A 20,317-nucleotide genomic window follows, 5' to 3' on the forward strand; every position below is an offset into this window, starting at 1 on the left:
CAGCTAAAGAGTTGCATTTTGTTTACCAGTTTCATACAATTTTATCAACTAATATGTTCCAGAAATGCTGAGGCATACCTTCGAAAATCAATATTTAATTGTACAGCCGTTATGAAATACATTTATAACAATAGTATTGTGCAGGGTTTTTTGACTCCCAAAATTAATCTCATTATACTAAAGAATATGCTGGGTTAATCTGTTTCCCCCCACTGCTGTATACTTTCATACCACATATACATATACATTTATATCACAAAGCTTTTTACAAGATGATAAAAGAATCCAATTAAAAGTTCTGACAAGTAAACCATTTTTAAGACGAATGCATGCTGTATAATTTAGATCTAATCATCAAAGCCAATTATGAAGCACAATAAAATGTGTTTTGATGCACTGCTTTTCATTCTAATATAACTTCAATTTTTAAAATTTGAAATATTTAAACTATAAGGAATATTGCAGGACAAATAGATGCTCTGGGAAGAATTTTGCTAAAAGTAAATCATATAATGGAAGAAACCTGTACAATAGATTAGACAGCACCAACATCATGCATAAAAACAGGATTTTCTGTGCATATCTTGCATCCCTATTTGCCGCATGTATGCACCTCTCACACACCTGCTCTTGTGAATTAACTTTCATCAACCAGTGGGATCAGCGTGTCAAAATATAGTGAGCAAAGTTTGATGCAAATAACATTTCACTATTGGAAAAGTTGAATCCCCTTTTAGTTATTAGCCAATCGGTCAAAATAACTAAGCAACTATGCGCCATTTTACAAGGGAAGTTTATACAAAAACCTTCACACAGAAGCTTCCTTGAATTGAATCAGACCATGGGTCTATCTAGCTCAGTGTTATTTTTGCTGACTGGCTGTAGCCTTCCAGGATTTCAGAAAGGGGTCAGAGTTAAATATTTAAGTATTGATCAGCTACAATATAGACAACTAATAAGGGACTCTGCTCAATAATGTCCTCATTTCTGTGATCCTACTGGGATTAAGTCAGCAATTTGGAGATCTCAAGCTGCATACCAACTTTAAATGAAGGGCCTTACAGACTCACAGTAGCGATGCAGTGGTTCTTTTTCTAAACCATAGTTACTCAACACAGGCAAACCCAAAATAGTATCATCTGAATTCTTCTTGGGGACATATGTTTATTTATATCTGCTTCATATCAGAAAAAGAATTGTACTAAAGAATTGAGAATTACTAAGCCATATAATCAGCATATCCCAAAAGAAAATAAAGCTTAAACAAAGTGTTGGATTGAAACATATAATTGTGTTCCTTGGTTTTAAAGCACTTTGTGTTCATCACAGGTTCAATGTGAGGAAATTAAATTATGCTATAAATAGCAAGTTTGGGATGCAATCTCATGTACTTCTAAGCTTCCCTAATTCCTGAGTCTGCTGTCCAATGACTCCATGGAGCCAGAAATCTATGGTACTTTCACAGACGCAACTGTGCACAAAACTGCCTAATCCTGCAGATACAGTGTGCACAGAGGGACCCCAGAGAGCACATAGAACTCTATACAAGCAGGGACTGGCCCATGCTTTGCATACATACCCCAAGACTGAAGTGAAAGCCCCTGCTTCTGTGTATCACTGGACCACCTCCATTGAGTGGGCAGAAAGAAATTGAATTGGGCCATTTTAGACTACTGTGCAGCTTGATTGGCTACTGTGAATGAATGAGACACAGAATTCTTAAGATAGCTGTAGATTCTGGAGGACAGGCCAGAACCTCCACAACCTAACAAGCATCAGAGAACATTATCCTATTGCAGGGTCCCCCTTGACATCTATCAGTTCCTATTTTGAAAAAAAGAGAAATTTGCCAAACTGGTTTTTGAGAACTATTATTTTATTTTATCTTGGTAAAAATACAAAACAAAACAAGAGATTCCCAAAGCATTACATAAGAGATGAACTCTTGTCTCCGAACAAAGTTCTTATTTTCTTTCTGGCTTTTATTTCAGCTGTGGGAGCCAGCTTCTTGAAAGAGTGTGGGAAGTTGACTTAGAGACCTGTCAACTGTTGATCCGAGGGTTTCAGCTGAAAGAAGGTGGTGGTTGTGTTTTCGAGGGCGAAGAGAGCCAAACAGATGAAGTAGAGGATACTGCTGATGCCTCTTTGAGCACCAACCGGGAACAATCAAAACACTTTCCAGTTCAAGATTCCAAGTGGAGTACTCTCCAGTGCCCTGTTATCCAAAGCAAACACCAGAGTACACACTGGGAACTGAAAGAGGTATCATGTTGGTTTTTTGCTCTGTTTGCTTTTCAGTTTGTTTTCCACTGATGTCATTCTTTTCATTTTTGACAGGAGTTTCACTTGGGCTTAAATGTTAGCAGCTCTGGTAAAGAGAAATGTATGCTTAGAGTCTGATGATGAAGCCTAAAGGGACTGTGTCGCACATTACCAGTCTCCTGCATGGAAGATCACAGTGCATGGGACAATTCTACTTACCAGTAACCAGTTCCATGTGTTGAGATTTACCAAAGATAGGAAGCAGCTTCAGTGTAGGAGTTAAGAAGTGGTCCTTAGGGCCCAAATTACACATGGCAATGATAATTTTCCTTGAATGAATGCAGAAATAGCCAGCAGAGTCCCCCAAGCTGGGGTCCTGGGGTGGGAAATATGGAGGCTTGAGCTCTTTGCCTCCACTGCAGTCCTGATCCCGATTGGAAACCCTGCCCCTGCACTTTGCATGGGAGAGGAAACTTCTCAGTGAAGTGAATGCAAGTCATTTTTGCCCCATGAAAACTGTGGGTGTTGGAGGTCCATTCAGGGACTGCAACAGAAGAGGCGATAAAGCCTCTCTATCTCTTAACCATATCTGGATTTCACCCCCCAAAACACAGTGCCTATTTCTGTAAGAAAAATAGAAATACAAAAAGAAAGTAGGATGGACAAAACTGTCTGTTTCAGTTTCCCGCATTCTCAATTTTCCAATCTTAAGTTTAGTTCTCCATACTTCTGCATTAATTTGTGATTTGTTTTTTTTAAAAAAGTCATCATGAAAATCCATAAGCATTTCAATGCATATTTCTAAACAATTTTGCATTGCAATTTAGCCTAAAACAACAGACGTCTGTTTGTGATTTTTAATAATCTACACATTTTATGAATACTACTCTCCAGTAGTATTTGTTCACCTTGCTTGACAAGAGAAATTCATTTCAAAACTTGGAGAAGTGTGGAAGGCTAGATTTAAGTTCTCATTTTGAAAAGTGCAAATTAGGCAGGTTCACCTAGAACAGGTTTCCTCAACCTCGGCCCTCCAGATGTTTTGAGACTACAATTCCCATCATCCCTGACTACTGATCCTGCTAGCTAGGGATCTTGGGAGTTGTAGGCAAAAAAAAAAAAAAAAAAAAATTGGAGTGCTGAGGTTGAGGAAGCCTGACCTAGAATGTACCTCCTTTATTCCATATTAGTATCAGCACTTTCCCTCTTCTCCACCTACTTGCCTGTGTGTTTGTGTGAATATGTTAAACCCCACAATGGTCATAAATGAATCTGTTTATGTCCCCTTGACACTCTGTTGCATGCATAAGACTTAATTTGAGCCAGGCTTGCTGGTTCTTTATCATGAGAATATTCAATCTCCTTTGGCAAGGCACGCCATCTGAGGCCTAAACATTAGTCCTCAGCCATGCAGGCGGGGGTGGGGGGTGGGGATCTGACCTTGCAGTTCTGTGATGGGAGAGAATCGTGAAAGGCAGAGCTAAAATGTCTAAAACCAGTGCACAAAGCAGAGCTCAGAAAGTCCTTCTTCTAGCAAGCCTTCTGTGACACCCCAACCCCCAAATAACCAAAGGCAGAAAACATTGTCAGTGTGAGAGACAGCACAAAATGAGCAATGGTGGCTACAGCAAGAGGATCAAGGACCATGTGGTTCTCGTTGCCTATAGTTCCTAACCTTCAAAAAAGCAGGCGAGGGAAGAAAGCATTTGTGTGCCCTGACAGTATGAGTCCTCTAAGAAGTACCACTTCCTTCAAGCTATAGTCTGAATCTATATTATGCTTCATCTCCTAGTAAGGTGGACCTCAACTTACTTTTTCTGCCCAGCAACAGTTCCTTGAATGACACTAAAAGCTCAGGGAGGCCTGAAACATGTTCCAGGTACTAGTTTAATACTGTTTTGTTCCACAGTCCTTTGTGGTTTGTTAGTATCAAACAGAGAGGGAATGATAACCCAGGACAGTTGAAATTGCCTATTTATCTGTGGAAGTATGTGGTGGAGTCAGGGAGACTGATTTCAGCATTCTAGATTCTGCCTGCCTTTGCAGTAGCTGTTAGCTCCACGGGCAAAAAACATGCACCCGTGTATGTTGCATTATCATTAATGGCATTCTGAGAGGCAAGTATTTAGAATCAGATTTACAAAGCACTGTGGAAACCGATGATCACAATCTTATCTATCTGATTTGATTCTGTGAGGATTCTGCAGTGGCTTTGTATATTGATAAGAATGGGTAGGAGCGAAAAGGAAACTTCCTCTGTTTTGAGCCTATAGGGTTTATTAGGTTGATATCCAATGATGCACATCGGCACTTTTGCTTTCTATTTTCCCCTTCCAGCCTTCTGTGCTCCGGCAGTAGCACGCAAAAAACTGTTAAGGAAGATATTGGGAACTGATTAACATTACATCAAGTGATAGAAGTTAGCTGTTCTTTAATTTAGTACTTTAATTATACTTCCAATGACTACTTAATATCCTTTCAATTTCCAGATGTTTACTTCATTACCTGGACCAAACATTGTAAACTGGAACCTATTTTCAGGGAAGACAGTTTTAATTGAGGTTTTCTCATGTAAAATTAGTTTTCCTTCTAGCTTTGATTAAAATTTAATCTTCCTTTCTCAGAAAAGATTGATCATGAAAAGAAACATGTTCTACTTTATATATAATTTGATAATGGATCTAATATATTGTACAAGCCAATTCCTACTGTTCCTAGTTCTTTTAGGATATTGGCTGTTACATTTATATTAATTTATTGTCTTTATATGCCACCTAGAATATATTTTATGCCTACTTGGAAAGCTTGTAACTTTCTATTGTGGGTGCTGTACTAATGGGTGATATCCAACATTAGTCATACTCAGAGTAGATAGATTAAGATGAATGCATATACCTAAATCCTTGGATTTCAATGGGTCCACTGTGAGCATGGCTTAGTTGGCTATCACCCAGTTGCTTTAACTTTCTATGGGAATGTATAAATTTATTGTGTAGCATTTGTCCCATATCAGTCTATTTACTTGCACAGACCATAATCCTTTTAGTTTCACTTGTATTGAATGTTCAGTATTACTCATATTTCTATTCCATTTTCCTCTAGCTTATCTAAAACATAATTACATTATACGTAATACAGCCTGTAAAAAAGAAATACACAGAGAATTAAAAACAAAAAGCAACCAGCAATAAACCCCACAAACTGCCCATTGGTGGTGGTGATGACAGTGGCAACAATTACATGCCTCCATTGCCAGCTCTCCTGTATAAAATCAAATACTCAGCTAGTAATCCTCGCTTGTGCTACTAGGAATAATAATGAACTTACTTTCCAACTCTATGTAGTAGTATCATCTTAACGCCTCCACACTTTGTGAGAATAATTTTAAGGTAGGCCTGTGGAACAACCCGATTCTACATGCACATTAATCCAATACTAGGACTATTCCTTTTATTTTCTCCTTATATGTCCTTTACTGATTTCATAATTATACAATCAAAATGCCTTTATGGCAGTATATTTATATATTATTTATTTGTCTGTGGCATTGTTGTTCCCATGATGATTTCCTTGCTTTGATTATGGTTTTGACCATTAAATTCTTGCTTCTTGCTAATGTACAAAAGCACACAACACACTATCATATTTGTTATGAAGATAAATAAATAAAATCCCTTTTAAAATAAACACCAGCAACCACCATCCCACCTTTTCTAGACTGCATGCATTTTGAAAGGAAACCCACAGTTTATACCCGAGGGAACCTGCCATAACTAATTCAGTATTATATTTTGTACTAAGGAATCTGTTTCTGAGTACAAAATGTCTCGTATAGATGACATTTAGTTGCTGTTAACATTTTCCCGAGTCCATGATTAATATCCTAAATATATTCAGTATAATTAACTATCCCTGTTGTAAAAACCCTTGATATTCTGCTTGGTTCTTTTCAGTGCAGTGCTATAAGCAAATGTTTCCAGGAATCTGCACAAGAACTTTGTGATTTCGTGGCCATAAAATATTCATGTTTTGTCTAAATATTTTACAGCCTGGTGAGAAATGTTTTGACTCCTTACCATCCTCACCCTGCCTCTAGCAATGCAGTAATGCAGTACAAGAAATACCTGAGAAATGAGGAGGAATGTGCCCATTTTGCTAGCTGTAAAGGGCATGTGCAACAGATTATGAGGAAATGAATGCATAAACCACGACAATGTAAAGTTGACCTCCTGCTGTTATTTTGCACGTAAATATTTTTAAAAGGCACTTTCCATGGAACCTGCGGTGGAACAGAGGAAATCCTTAGAATACATCTGTCCCTGGATAGAAAACCTAGAGAAAAGGCAGAGAAGGAATATTAGGTATATCATTCACAAACTAGGGATGCAATCACAACCACTTTGCTATTTCCAGGTCCTTCTAGCTCAGCATTGACATGGCAGCTAAGCCAAACGTAGCATGACATCCAAATGTGAGGCTGTGCTCAACCTCTCTTCTCCTAAACCATGACCTGTAGCCAAGGTTTGTTGTTGAAGAGTGTTATGCAGTGGTTGCCACTTTGTTGAGTCTGGTGGAATAAAATGGACAAAGCTGGAGCAATGTGTGCCAATAGGTGTGACGGCATGATTTGCCTGAGACATTCCTCTTCCCAATTTAACTCCAGCCCTGTGTTATGGCAAAAACCTTGGGCTGGATGTACAACTTACTGAGCATCCAACTCCAAATATTAGTGTGTTTTAGCACTGGGAGGAAGAAGTCTTGTAGACCCTCCATTTTCTTTTGTTGCAGGTGTATTCTGCGACACCAGTAGTGGAATCAATCTGAAACATCCACACACCATTCCACTTTATTAGTTGTTCTGTGATGCTTCTCTAGTGTCACAACATTTATTCCATCAGGAAAGGCACTCTCACACTATTCAACAACAATAGCAAACTACCCCCCACTACATTTGTGTTATGAAAGGTCACAGGATCTTAGCAGGAAACTATGGGACATGTACTTATTGCAAACGAAGCAGTCTGGTCACCCTGATACCATCGTGAGCACAAATCATAATGAATGATTAATAAGGATGGCCCTTACTCCTCTGGTGCTTCCCCAGTGCTGTAAAACATGAAGTGTGGGGGGATTTGCTGATCCAGGCGCTTAGCTAAACTTTACCTCTCCATGCTGCTTGAAAGTACTTCCAAGTTCTAAGGAAATGGAGTATGTGAAATTGTCCAATAGTTTTTCTGCTTGCATAACTCGGAAGTTAAGACAAGAGCCTTAATTTGCAATTACATTGTTTTTGTTGCATGTGTGAATTTGTAAGAGCCTCAGCTCTTCCCTTAAACCAAACATATTTCTTTGTGTATAGGATATTCTTACATTTATAGATGTTCTATGAGATTTTACTTTCAATTTGTCAATATTTTCATAGCACTCTGTTACTATGTGGGGTTTTCCCATTGTGAATTTTGGATTTCACAATGAAGCATGATACTGCATAGCGTTGGCTTATAGTCTTGCACCACCTTTATTCCAATATCTCTGTGTCTTAACCTACTTGGAAAACTGCTTCTTAATTGTAATCTACTCCTTATAATTTAAGCAATTTACACAACAGCAGTCCATCTGGTGCCAAAAAGTCTGTCCACTGTATCTGAGTGACGTTTCCACCTGCTTAGTGGAGTTTTTGGGGGGGGTTTGGCTGCCCTGTCAGATTGTCTTTTGAATTTTCATGTTACTGTACTGAAAAAAAAAGTTCACATTTCTTACAGTCTAACACATAGTTTATTAAAATGATTCTAACAACTGAATGAAGTAAGCCACATGCCACAGAAGAATCAGCACTTCCATAGCTGGCTTTTTTAGGACAGAATGGTGGAAATGCATTTTCAGTTCCTGAAACATGGGCTCAACAAGCAGGCCTGGCGTCTCTTAAAGGCTTTGACATGACTGCCATTCCTTCTTCAAAGAAAACTGCATTGCATATTGCAGTGCTTAGTGGCTATTAGCTAGTTGTAGTGCTTTTGTCAGCAGACTATGGCACATTCCTGTAGATTAAAATAGCCCTTAGTCCAGGGACTTGATACACAGGGTATAAAGGGCAAAGCATTTAAAAAATCCTTGCACTTTTATTTTTACTTTAATTAAATTTCATATTTATAGAACACCAAATAATTGGTGCTACATTTATTGCTTGCTTAAATGTCAACATTGAGCATTAGTGAAGGTCAGTATCTAAATATGATTTCAATACCCGTAATCCTGTATTGTAGAGGGATTTGGTAAGAAGGCACTTGACTTGCATAGCAGTGCACTGAGAACCACTGGAAAGCTAGACTGCTCTCAAAGTTACATCACAGATAGACTGCTATCATTACCACTTTTTCTCACTACACTGAAAGCCTGCTGGATGTCAGGTACCACCATCACAATTGTACCTTTTTGACTTTATCATTGGGATGCATTTAATTTCTCTTTTTTTGATTTACTTCTGCCATGTGTGCTAAAAATAAACACAGGAAAGGAAAAGGGGATTGGAAACACAGTTCTTTAAGCTGCCTGGAATATAACTATTTCTGTTACTTACAAGTTGGAGTTTTGCACTGGTCTAGGTTTCTTTTTTCTAATTTAGTCTAGTTGAAATGCCTAGGAATCGTATTCTAAATTCTGGGCCTCATATTTGTAAAAGCAGGGTCCCCTGCTTTCATGAGCAGCAGTACATCTTCATGATGGAAGGAATCAGTAGGATTAACCCTTAAACAAACCTGTGGTTTATGGAAAACTTCTGGCCCATTTCCATTGCATTCCCATCTTCTCAGTGTTTTAGCATACAGTTATGAGGTTCATGAAACACTGCTAGCAATGCAGGAAAGTTTTCTTTCAAGACATCCCCAGACAAGCATTAGGAAACCAACCAAACAGACAAAATGCAGCCTGTTGTGGCCCTGCATTCATTTGGAATAGCTCTGCTGTCTTATATAGCCCAAATTCCATTTTAGGAATTGTCAAAGGCTGTAAACCAGTCTATGAGAATTGGAATGAGGGTTTGTGTGTTGTCTGTCTCCCCTTCTGAAATTCCATTTCACATGTTAAATCAGTTGTGCATGACATTATTCCGACCTTGTCTAGCTCAAATTGGCCCAGGAATCTGGAGGTGGAAGCATGACTCTGTTAAGAAAGTGGAATTCCCTGGTTGGCTTTTCACAAACCCTGCCTATTATGGGATGGATGGATATTGCTTGTCCAATACTGAAAGCCATAGGTTCCTAAAAAGAGGAGTGTTTGGGAATCTTACTCTTCTGTTCCTTCTGTTCTTACGTTTGTTGGTCAGCATTTGGCTAGGTTGGAGAGCTGAGAAACCTTATATTCAAAGCCGTCTAGGAGATTCTGGTGACATCCCTTAATCATACTCCGAGCAAACTCATTGAAATCAGTGCACCTCCTTGTGACCATGACTGATGTTGGATATCATCTTTTGAAACAGCTTTTAACAAATAATTTTTAGAACCCATATATAAATCTTAAGTCCTCCTTAGTACTATTTTCAAACCAGGAAAATGAAGTAAGGTGTCTGCCTAAAATATATTTTGCTATTTTTACCTTATTTTGATTGCTCCTATAATAAACCACTTCTTTTTCAGAAGAGTTATTTCTAAACAGGTTATTAGTTCTTCATCCTTAATTTATGAAGGGGCCTGCCCAAGATATCCTAGTTTTTAAAAAGGCCTGATTGGGGATTTTGTATCTAGGAGTGCCTTTTTCCTTGATAGAACAAACTAGCAGCAGGTGTTGAAATATAGTCCTTGCTAACATACTTTAAAACGTTCTGTGCCTTGAAAATGGGGTGGTGGCAGTGGTTGCTCTGTGCAGATGCACCTGGGAATTTAAATATAATTTTACAGAGGTAGAAAAGAGGGTTAAAAATCCTGGAAAAATCCCATGTGATATGATGGGTTGAGGATATTACCATAGTGCCAAGGTGGATGGGTCCCTTCCAACTATACAATTCTATGAAGTAAGATAGTCCAACTGCCCACCCCCAGAACTGATGCCTACCCACCTATCCCTGCTTGTTTTGTACTCGTTACCTCATCTCCTCAGCTGCTTCTCTTTCGGCTTACCTAGAGCCCGTGCAGGATTGTGACATTAATCTTACATGAAGGGATAAAATGCTAACTACATCACTGCTGCCAAACCACTATGTTGATCCTTGTTGGTCTGGTTCTCAAACTCTCTTCTTTGGGCCATACTTTCAGAATAAAAATTTGCTCACACCACACTCAATTTTTAATTGATAAGAAACAAATCAAGTAGTGCTTGATTTTGAAAATATATAGTCTGCAAAAAAAATATATTTTGATACTGTACTATACAACACTGAAATGTTTAAATGTTTCTTTGACTGTCCTTGAATCTTCCTGCCACACCTGGCATCCTTTCCTGCCACACCCTTTGAGATCCACTGTCCTGGGGGATTAGCAGGATCCACAGAGGCATCACCACAGTTATTTAGCCAAACTGGCAACAACAGCTCTGAACACCTGACCTAGTTACTTCTTTGAAGCTGCTCTTCTTGCCCACCACCACCATTTCTATCTTGGTGCCAGTGTTGCTGCCGGAAGTGACATCTAGAAACTTCAGATGGGAATCAGATTTTAATATGACTTTTTTCTTTGAGTGCCTTCTTTGTCCCAATGACAGTAATACTGGATGAATGGTGCAAGTTGGTATTTCTTAATTGGTTTTGTTGTGTCCCCATTTTGATTATGTGTGTAATACCCCTTTGGAACAGGGTGACATACATTGCTTTCAACAAGATGTTTTCATAAACAAAGAGATTAGATTTTACAGACTTCAGCCATAGCTCTCTCTTATTCCTGCATTGTCCCATTGACGTTGAGATTAATTTGGAGTAAGTGGTTTGAAAAGATTAGTTTAGACCTCAAATAGGTCTGAAAGAAGGAAGCAGACTGAGAAAAATAAGTGAGGCATATTCTGTTGTATGCATTGGATTGTTAGATGATAAACATAAGAATCATACAGATTTGCAATGGCATTTTTTTTGCATATTGAGATTCACCAGATGTAGGATGATTAAGGTTGATCTGGAGATCAGTGTATGTGTGCAATATTTTACTTCCACAGTAGCATGCATTTCTCATACTAGATCAAAATATACACCCTATCTGCAGCTGTTGTTGAAATTAGTGGTGTTTGCCACTAATTGTCTCTTTATTGGTTTTGATAAATTGCTTTTATTTTTGTACATTTGAATGTGCCATAAAGCCACCTTGAGTCATGGAGAAGCAGATGAAAACAATAAATAAATTTTGTGCACAGGCTGCTTAAATCCCCTTGACTTCAGTGTGAATGAACATGGACCTTGTTACCTAAATTCACAAATGCTAAAAAACCCCATACCGAGTTAGCAGTTTGCCCATCAGGATAATATTAATTTCACTGATTCTTGGGAGACACAGGAGTGTCAATATGAAATAACTCTTTCACTGAGCAATACAAATTTTAGCTGACTGGCAGAATATAAACTCACAACTTCCCCATTACCCAATCTGATCGCCTACCCATGTGAACAGTGGCTCATTCACGTACAACGTGGAAAAATATAATAGGACAGAAACACTTTTAAGGTAAGGGTTTTTCAATTGTGTCAGAAAGTGAATAGAAGAGAAACAGTGTACCTTGCTTCTGTGATGACATAACTGTGCTCATGAAGCCTGCTGAAGCTCAAGGGAGTTGTCGCCACAGTCCCATAAGCAGCAAGATAATAGAAACACCTGTTATTGGAAAAGAATGATAACAACAGTTTGTGGATGGTGTCCAGCTATCTGCCACTGGCAGTTGCCAAGGGAGCAGGGTGGCGTAAGGTAACAGGGGAGGTAACATATGGTCTCCGAGACAAAAAAAAATCAAACCTGCCCAGCAAAACTGGTACCCATCTGTGGTGCTCACAGAAAACAGCAGGACAGCTCAGGAGCCTAAAGGGACCTATCATGTCACTATACCACAAAACAAATCAGACTGTCAAACAGCGGTACATGCAGCACTGAACTAAGAGTCACAAGGATTTTTAGCAGAGTCAAAGAGAAGGTCACCACTGATATTATGAACTTGTAGAAACATCCTCATCTGTCTAAAGCACTTCTCATAACAAAGCAGAACTTCTTAAGGTTAAATCTGAACCACAATATTGGTTGATGAATTCTTATGCAGCTAGTCCACTTAATGTATTATTGTTTCTGGCCACAGATAAAGACAGGATCTGAATGGAAATTTCTTAAATGAACCACTAAAAAAATTCTATTCACAAAATTGTCCTGCTCATTATATATGGTATATGGACAGAATAACTGAATAAATTGGTGACATCAACAAACTTTTTGAAGATCCAAATACACAACCTTGTGACAGAAATGCTTTTGTGCTTTGCTTAACATTTTTACTTTGGGCATAGAATATACCAGTGAAAAAACAGGGGAGTTTACAGAGTTTTCTGTTTGGAGAACTGTGCTTCTTTGATAAATCAAGCTGTAACATTCCTTAAAGCAAAACATGAAGTCTGGAAAGGGGAAAATGAGGAAATGCTTCCAGTTAAAACTTATCTGAGCCTCGTATTTAAAGCAGAAGTTCCTTAAACCTCAGTTGTGATTCATTCAAGAAAGAAATGTGTGGCATAACAGTCCACGCATAAACATGTTCCCTTGCCCTTCCCTGCCTGAACCCTTGTTCCTTCTTCCCAGGAAACCAAGCATTTTGGAAACTTGACATTTGCACCAAATTTTTAGTACTTTGGAGCAGGGTGTTTGATTACCTGCATCTAGTTTGAGCACAGAAAGAAAGAATTCAAGGAAAGATAAAAAATAGGGGTAGGCCTTTGCAACTGAGAAGCTGCTTTGAATAGGCATGCAAGCTGCGTGAGTGTCCCAATATATATTATGCTGATGGCAGAATTACAAATAGTCATTTTAGGAAAATACAGTGGAGATCATTGAGATTGTTTCTCATCAGAGGCAGCATATGCTGCACGTGAAAAAGAAAAAAAATGGGAATGCCCACTTCACAGTGGGAAGCAGAGAGCATCTTGCTGTTGTCACCAGCAAAAATCTCCCAGTGGTTGCCTGCAGTTTATAGTAGAAAGGAGAATACTTTGTCAAGCCCAGACTACTGGAAGCTAGTCTTCCCATAAAATCAAATTCTCAGCTTTCTCGTGGCAAGCCAGACTCCCCCCTAGTAAGCAGCTTCCAGCTTCCCCAAAATGCTGTCAGCACAGAAATATTTTTTTAATGAACTGAACAAGATTGGAACTGCTTCCAGAGCGACAGATAGTTGCTTGCAGCAGTGGGCCAACCTGCCAGCTCCAGCGTTGCAGTCTGGTTAATGCATTGAGCTTGGAGGCAAGGGGCCATTCTCTTCTTCCTTACCAGATACACACTCCATGCTTCTCAGTGGCCGCCAAGCAGCATTCCAACCAGGAAGTGTTTAAAATAGTTTCTTTGTCACTGGCAGTGTTTTGCCTGCTTCCATATATGTGTCAGATAAAAATATTAGCAGTGACATTAATAGGCAAGGAAGATGCTGAGAGGCATTTCTCTCCATTTTTTTAAAGTTAAAATGAGCCACTATCCTTTTACTATCACTTTTTTATTATTTAGAGAAAATGGTGAGATTCTGAATTCGTGTGAAACAACCACCTTTTTATTAGAGGTGTTACCCAGTTAATTGTACGACTTTTGATTACATCTGTGTAAATTACTAAAGCCAGCTGTTGCTGATCCCTTCCAGATGTCCTGGACTACAACACCCATCAGCACCAGCCAGCGGCAATGGCTGTAAACAGTCATTCTGGATGGGGGAAAAACATTGTCTGGGTTTTGGTTTTAAATTATGCATGTGTGTTTCATAGAAAGCACCATCTTCTACATAAGAAAGATGGGGCACTTGCCCTTTCTAAGATAGCACCTCCCACCTGCAGTTTATGTAACAGTTCTATTTAAAAATAACATTTTTTTAAAAATCTGCTATTTGTATACCATGGCACTTTCTTAGTTATGAACAGCCTGCTGGATCAGGCCCATGGCCCATCTAGTCCAGCATCCTGTTCTCACAATGGCCAACAGTAGCCTGTGGGAAACCTGCAAACAGGATCTGAGCGCAACAGTACACTGTGGTTTCCGACAACTGGTATTCTGAAGCTTCCTGCCTCCACCTGTAGAGGCACAGCATAGCCATCAGGGCTAGCAGCCACTGATAGCATTATCAGAAATGTGTCTAATGCTATTCTAAAGCCATCTGAGTTTAACTAAGTGCAGGGAACAAGACCATCAACCCAGCAAGTTTAAAACCCACAGCAAACCAGCAATACAAGATGTCATCTTCAACATCATCATCATCTAAAAAGAAACTAAAAATTGACTTTCAAGGTAAAAAGAGGGAAAGAGAACAAACCAAGCAAGAGCAGGAATCTTGCACAATTCCTTGTTCTGCACTAATCCTGATCAGAAAGCAACAACATGTAACCCCTAAAACTCGAAAGAGAGCCAAAACAAACGGTGCTACTTTTATATAACAGGGTTCCACTAGTGTACTCAGATTCATATTTTTCCTCAGTCAATTCTGTGTGCAGTAGATTAGGGCTGAGAGGTATTGACTTGCCCTAGACCATCCAGAAAATGTAATGGCATAGGGATTTGAATGTAGGTTTTCCTCAGCAAAGAACTCTAGTTTCTAGGTTCCAGCATTGCTCTTCCAGAACCTAGCACCTGCGCTTGTGTGCAGTGAAATTCAGTTCTACTGAATGACATTCTAGAACCTACCCGGCCTGCAGATTCCTACAATTCATGTCGGGTCTCAAATCCGGTAATAGAAATTAATCAAAATTGTAATTATTTGGAGAATGTCTTCTCTCCAGCAAGAAGCAAGATGAGCAGCAAGCAAGGGCAGGAAGTGTCCTTAAGATGCTTCACAATGTTTGGCTGGCTGTAGAAAGGAGTCTTTTCCCTTGTGGTGGGTCGGAATATATATATATATATATATATATATATATATATATATATATATATATGCTTTCGTAGATTTTCACGGGTACAGGAATGCAGGTTTTGGTGTCTTCGGGTGTCTTCCCGTGTAAGAGTTGGGGTGTCTAGGCGACGTTTCGACGAGGTCTCACTCGTCATCTTCAGGCTGGTGCTTTCGGCTTCTTGTTCCAGTAACAAGAAGCCGAAAGCACCAGCCTGAAGATGACGAGTGAGACCTCGTCGAAACGTCGCCTAGACACCCCAACTCTTACACGGGAAGACACCCGAAGACACCAAAACCTGCATATATATATATATATATATATATATATATATATATATATATATGCTTTCGTAGATTTTCACGGGTACAGGAATGCCGGTTTTGGTGTCTTCGGGTGTCTTCCCGTGTAAGAGTTGGGGTGTCTAGGCGACGTTTCGACGAGGTCTCACTCGTCATCTTCAGGCTGGTGCTTACGGCTTCTTGTTACTGGAACAGAGCAGGATCTCAGTGTTTGAGTTCCTATAAATACTGTTGAGGGGGTGTGGTGTATTCTATATATATAGGGGGAATGAACGACTTCCTGTGCCCCACAAATAACCCACAGATGCATTTTAAATAAAAGGACACATTCTACTCGTGTAAAAACACCAGGCAGGCCCCACAAATAATCCAGAGATGCATGTTAAATAAAAGGACACATTTTACTCATGTAAAAACATGCTGATTCGTGGACCGTCTGAGGGCTGGATAGAAAAGGCGATTGGGCTGCATCCGGCCCACGGGCCTTAGGTTGCCTACCCCTGCCTTAGATGCAGCTATAGAAAAAAATTATCAGGAGATTCTCAGCCCTTTGCACTTCTTAGACTGATAACCAACAGCTCCCACCCGCATTACAAAGATTTGCATCTTGGGCTGTTTTCACAATACAAGTAGCAAAATGCAACATTAGAACAGCCCCATGGTTGTGAGACTCACACTGCTTAGTACAAAAGCAGAAAGCCAGTAGGATACAGGAGGAGCAGGAAAAGCACAGGAAAAGCAAGGTAGCGGAACCACAGTACTTGAATTAATCCTTTAGAGTGGTAGATATCCTTATATTAGTCTCAAGTTTAGGGACTATTCTCAAATACTGATATTTTTTGTTTTGTTTTGGTGGGCATGCATTTTGCCTCAGCTTTATTGCTGAGGATGGCAGAGGATTTAAAAATCACTTAATTTCCACACCACCTGTTTTCAAATCAGCCTTGTGAAGTCTCTTGCATGGTCACAGCAGGAATCTGACCTGTAGCCTAATATATTAATGGCAGGGCACTTTAATCAGATTCAGCTAAGCTACTCAATAAACCAGCACTTTGAAGTTACAACTTTTTTTATCTTCTTATAGAAAACACCCCCCCCAATGTGTTTTGAATTGCCTGAGCGTTACCCTGTTGTAGCAAAAACAACAGAGTCCACGTTGCACTTTAAAGACTCACATGTTTATTGTGGCATCAGCTCGTGATTTGAACTGTGATTGTTCTACTTGGACGAAGTTTGCCGAGTGGTTATTATTATTTATTTCATGAGATTTATGCAAACAAACCTCAAACCAGTTTACAGAAAGATAAGACAATAAAACCAAGCAAAATTTACAGCCATACTTTAAAACTCACAAAAATTAAAACCATAATACAGATTAAAATTACCACAACTTTCCAAGCATCTGGGTAGGCTTATCTAAACAAGAATGTTGCCCAAAAGCAACCTGCTTAATCTCAATAGGCAGGTTAGTTTTAGGGAAGATGTTTTTCATCACTTTCATTCATGAATTTGGATGTGCATTTATGAGTTTATGTGCTATAACTGGAAGTTTCCCCAACCAAAACCAGTTCGTTCGTTCAAAGAGAGTCAGTGTGATGTAGCGGTTCAGTGTTGGACTGGGACCTGGGAAACCAGCATTAAAATCCCTGCTTAGCCATGAAACTTCATGGGTGACCTTGGGTCAGTCAGTCTCTCAGGTTAACCTACCGCACAGGGTTGTTGTGAGGATAAAATAGTGAGGAAGAAGAATCACGTGTGCCACCTTGAGCTCCTTGGAGGAATGATGGGATATAAATGCAATAAATAAATAATAAATTTGGATACAGCCTGTCATAAATATGTGACCATTTGGATAATCACTCTCCTTATTTCATACTGTGGAGCAAAACTCACTCCCAGTTAAGAAGATGACCCCATCCAAATCTTTAACTTCAAAAAAGAAAAAAAGAATAGCGAGCATCTAGAATAAAATTGTTTTCTTCAGATAGATGCGCCAGTTGGTAATCAGGACTTTAAGGACTCTTCAGTGCAAAGAAAATAAATAATTTCATGACTGATCTCCCTGCAAGCCTGCCAGATAGTAAATAAAAGTGGGGTTTTTTTAATGTTGCTGCCCTGTCTTCTTGTATGCGGGTCACTAAGGTATTTTCTAATAGCTTTCCAATCTTGTAAATTGCTCAGGTGTTTTTTCTCTCCCTAAGATATGCAGGATCCTGCTGGGTATTGAATAACAATCTAACAGCTTGATGGATGACTTGCTCTTCATCCATACAGCCACAAGGACATTTATAGCCAATATATGGCATCGCTTAGTATGGCTGCCTGTGGTTTTAAAAGCTTATGGCATATTGATCCCTGGTGTAAACTTATTATTTTCCGTAAAGTTTTGCAACGAAGCATCTGGACAAATGGGATTATTGTAAAGTTGTACAGAATCCATTTGTGGGAATTAGACTGCTGAAAATCTTGCTTGTGTCTATTGATACTTTCAGCAGAATATGAAGATGCCTATCTCTTCCTTCTATCTATCTATCTATCTATCTATCTATCTATCTATCTATCTATTTATAAGAATGTTTAATTCATAGACTGCTTAATGCCTAGGCCACTTCTAAGCGGCTTACAAAGCATTAAAACTAATTGCACAACATTGTTAAACTATGATATAAGTAAAATACACAATAAGTAAAATACACAACAAAACAATCCCATTCAAATATAAAGCACCATGATTAAAATGTGCAGCAAAACAATCCAATTAAAACAGCATAGCAATTGAAATGAGAGACTCAGGTGAAGAGAATGTCTGTGTAAACAGGCACTCTTCAAAAGCCATTGGAATGCCAATACAAATGGGGACCACTCATATTTCAGTAACGCCACCAGTGAAAAATCCCATCCTCACCTCATCACAAATTGATAATCATCAGGTTGTGATGAGACTAACCAGGTTCCATTTGTTGCAGTCCAGCCCTAAAGTCCACATACTGCACATCACAGTACAGTGGTACCTCGGGTTACATAGGCTTCAGGTTACAGACTCCACTAACCCAGAAATAGTACCTCGGGTTAAGAACTTTGCTTCAGGATGAGAACAGAAATCGTGCTCCGGTGGCGCGGCAGCAGCAGGAGACCCCATTAGCTAAAGTGGTGCTTCAGGTTAAGAACAGTTTCAGGTTAAGAACAGACCTCCGGAACGAATTAAGTACTTAACCCGAGGTACCACTGTAGTCTAAATTGGTACCCTGATGGATACATGTTGCTTCCCATCCCACCCATGCTGATTCTTAACTGTGCATTATCAGTAGTCAAGCTGTTTACTTAAAAAATGAATAGTAACAGAAATTAAAGAGAAGGATTACTTTTGTCCTTAGGATAGGCCCCACACTTCTTACTTTATACATGGCTATGGTGGACATGAATTTAAAGTGAAAGGCCAGTTGCTGAGTTTGTTCAGCGTAACAAAATATTGTGCCCCGATTTAATATGATCTTCAAGGATGCTAATGTGCAGCCAAAAACACAAACACTTTCTTGTAATATTTTCCCCCCTTCTTGTAGGAATTTCATATACTTACAGCAGAACTTGACGACAAATGTGAAAAAATAAGTGAGAAGCTGATGCACCTGGAAGATCAACTTCAAACAGCGCTCTGCGGCTATGATGAAGACCTTGTTCATATCCTTTTTTTGATAGTCTGCCTTTGATGTTCCAGCTAAAGAATTAGCTTTTATCAGCACAGTCCTGAAATTAGCATTGTGTGAATCCTACTTAAGAGAACTAGGTTATAATAGAACTTTGTTCTCTGGAAACCTGAACTAGGAAATAATAATCAGTAATTCAACCATGATGACTTGGACTGACGGGTGATTTATTGGGAACTTTGTGGGATATCCACCAATCTCCTTCCACTCTGGACTAAGGGAGGATGAGTTCCAGGTCAGGCTATGAGCCTAGATAATGGAGCATGAACACAAACAGGTGCTGCAGGTTTGTCCACTGAAAGTGCACCTATGAAAGTCTTTTTGAGGAAATGAGATTAGCTCATGCAGAGCAATGAATCCCAGCAAATCTTGCTCCATATCAATATCTTCTGTCAGCTCTAAGTTCCATCCACTATACCAGAGACATGGGAACCTGTGGCTTTTCAGGTGCTATTGGACTACCACTTGCATCACCTCTACTTGTAGCCAGGTAGTACGCCCCAGAACCTAGAGAGGAAATCCATAAGGAGCAAAATTTGGAAAGTTCTTTGGAACTGGATTCTTCAGATCCGCAGCTGCAGGGCATAATGTTAGACTTTCAGTCAATCCTTGGACAGAGTGTAGCATCTGCAGGGAGAGGGCCCTTAATTCACACCAGGGAGGGGCTACAAAGATAGCCAGTTCCCATTCACTGGTCCTCAAGGGTCAGTAAAGGTAAAGGGACCCCGACCATTAGGTCCAGTCATGACCGACTCTGGGGTTGCGGCGCTCATCTTGCTTTATTGGCCGAGGGAGCCGGCGTACAGCTTCCGGGTCATGTGGCTAGCATGACTAAACCACTTATGGCGAACGAGAGCAGCGCACAGAAAGGCCGTTTACCTTCCCGCCAGTATTTATCTACTTGCACTTTGATGTGCTTTCGAACTGCTAGGTTGGCAGGAGCAGGGACCGAGCAACGGGAGCTCACCCCGTTGCAGGGATTCGAACCTTCGACCTTCTGATCGCCAAGTCCTAGGCTCTGTGGT

The 20,317-nt window shown here is 39.7% G+C and overlaps 1 protein-coding gene across 8 annotated transcripts in view; it reads left to right on the top strand.

Annotated features, from left to right (window-relative positions):
- The window catches only part of DISC1 (DISC1 scaffold protein), a 151,418-nt gene that overhangs the window by 117,364 nt on the left and 13,737 nt on the right, over window positions 1-20,317 (top strand). For all 8 annotated transcript variants that reach the window (XM_083496832.1, XM_083496831.1, XM_083496826.1 and 5 more), the window contains 2 exons: window positions 1,992-2,262; window positions 19,149-19,265. In XM_083496832.1, the coding sequence (XP_083352958.1) occupies window positions 1,992-2,262; window positions 19,149-19,265 (388 nt within the window). The remainder of the gene's footprint in view (window positions 1-1,991; window positions 2,263-19,148; window positions 19,266-20,317) is intronic.

Source organism: Podarcis liolepis, assembly GCF_965112155.1.
Source record: "Podarcis liolepis genome assembly, chromosome: 3".
NCBI classification, from domain to species: domain Eukaryota; kingdom Metazoa; phylum Chordata; class Lepidosauria; order Squamata; family Lacertidae; genus Podarcis; species Podarcis liolepis.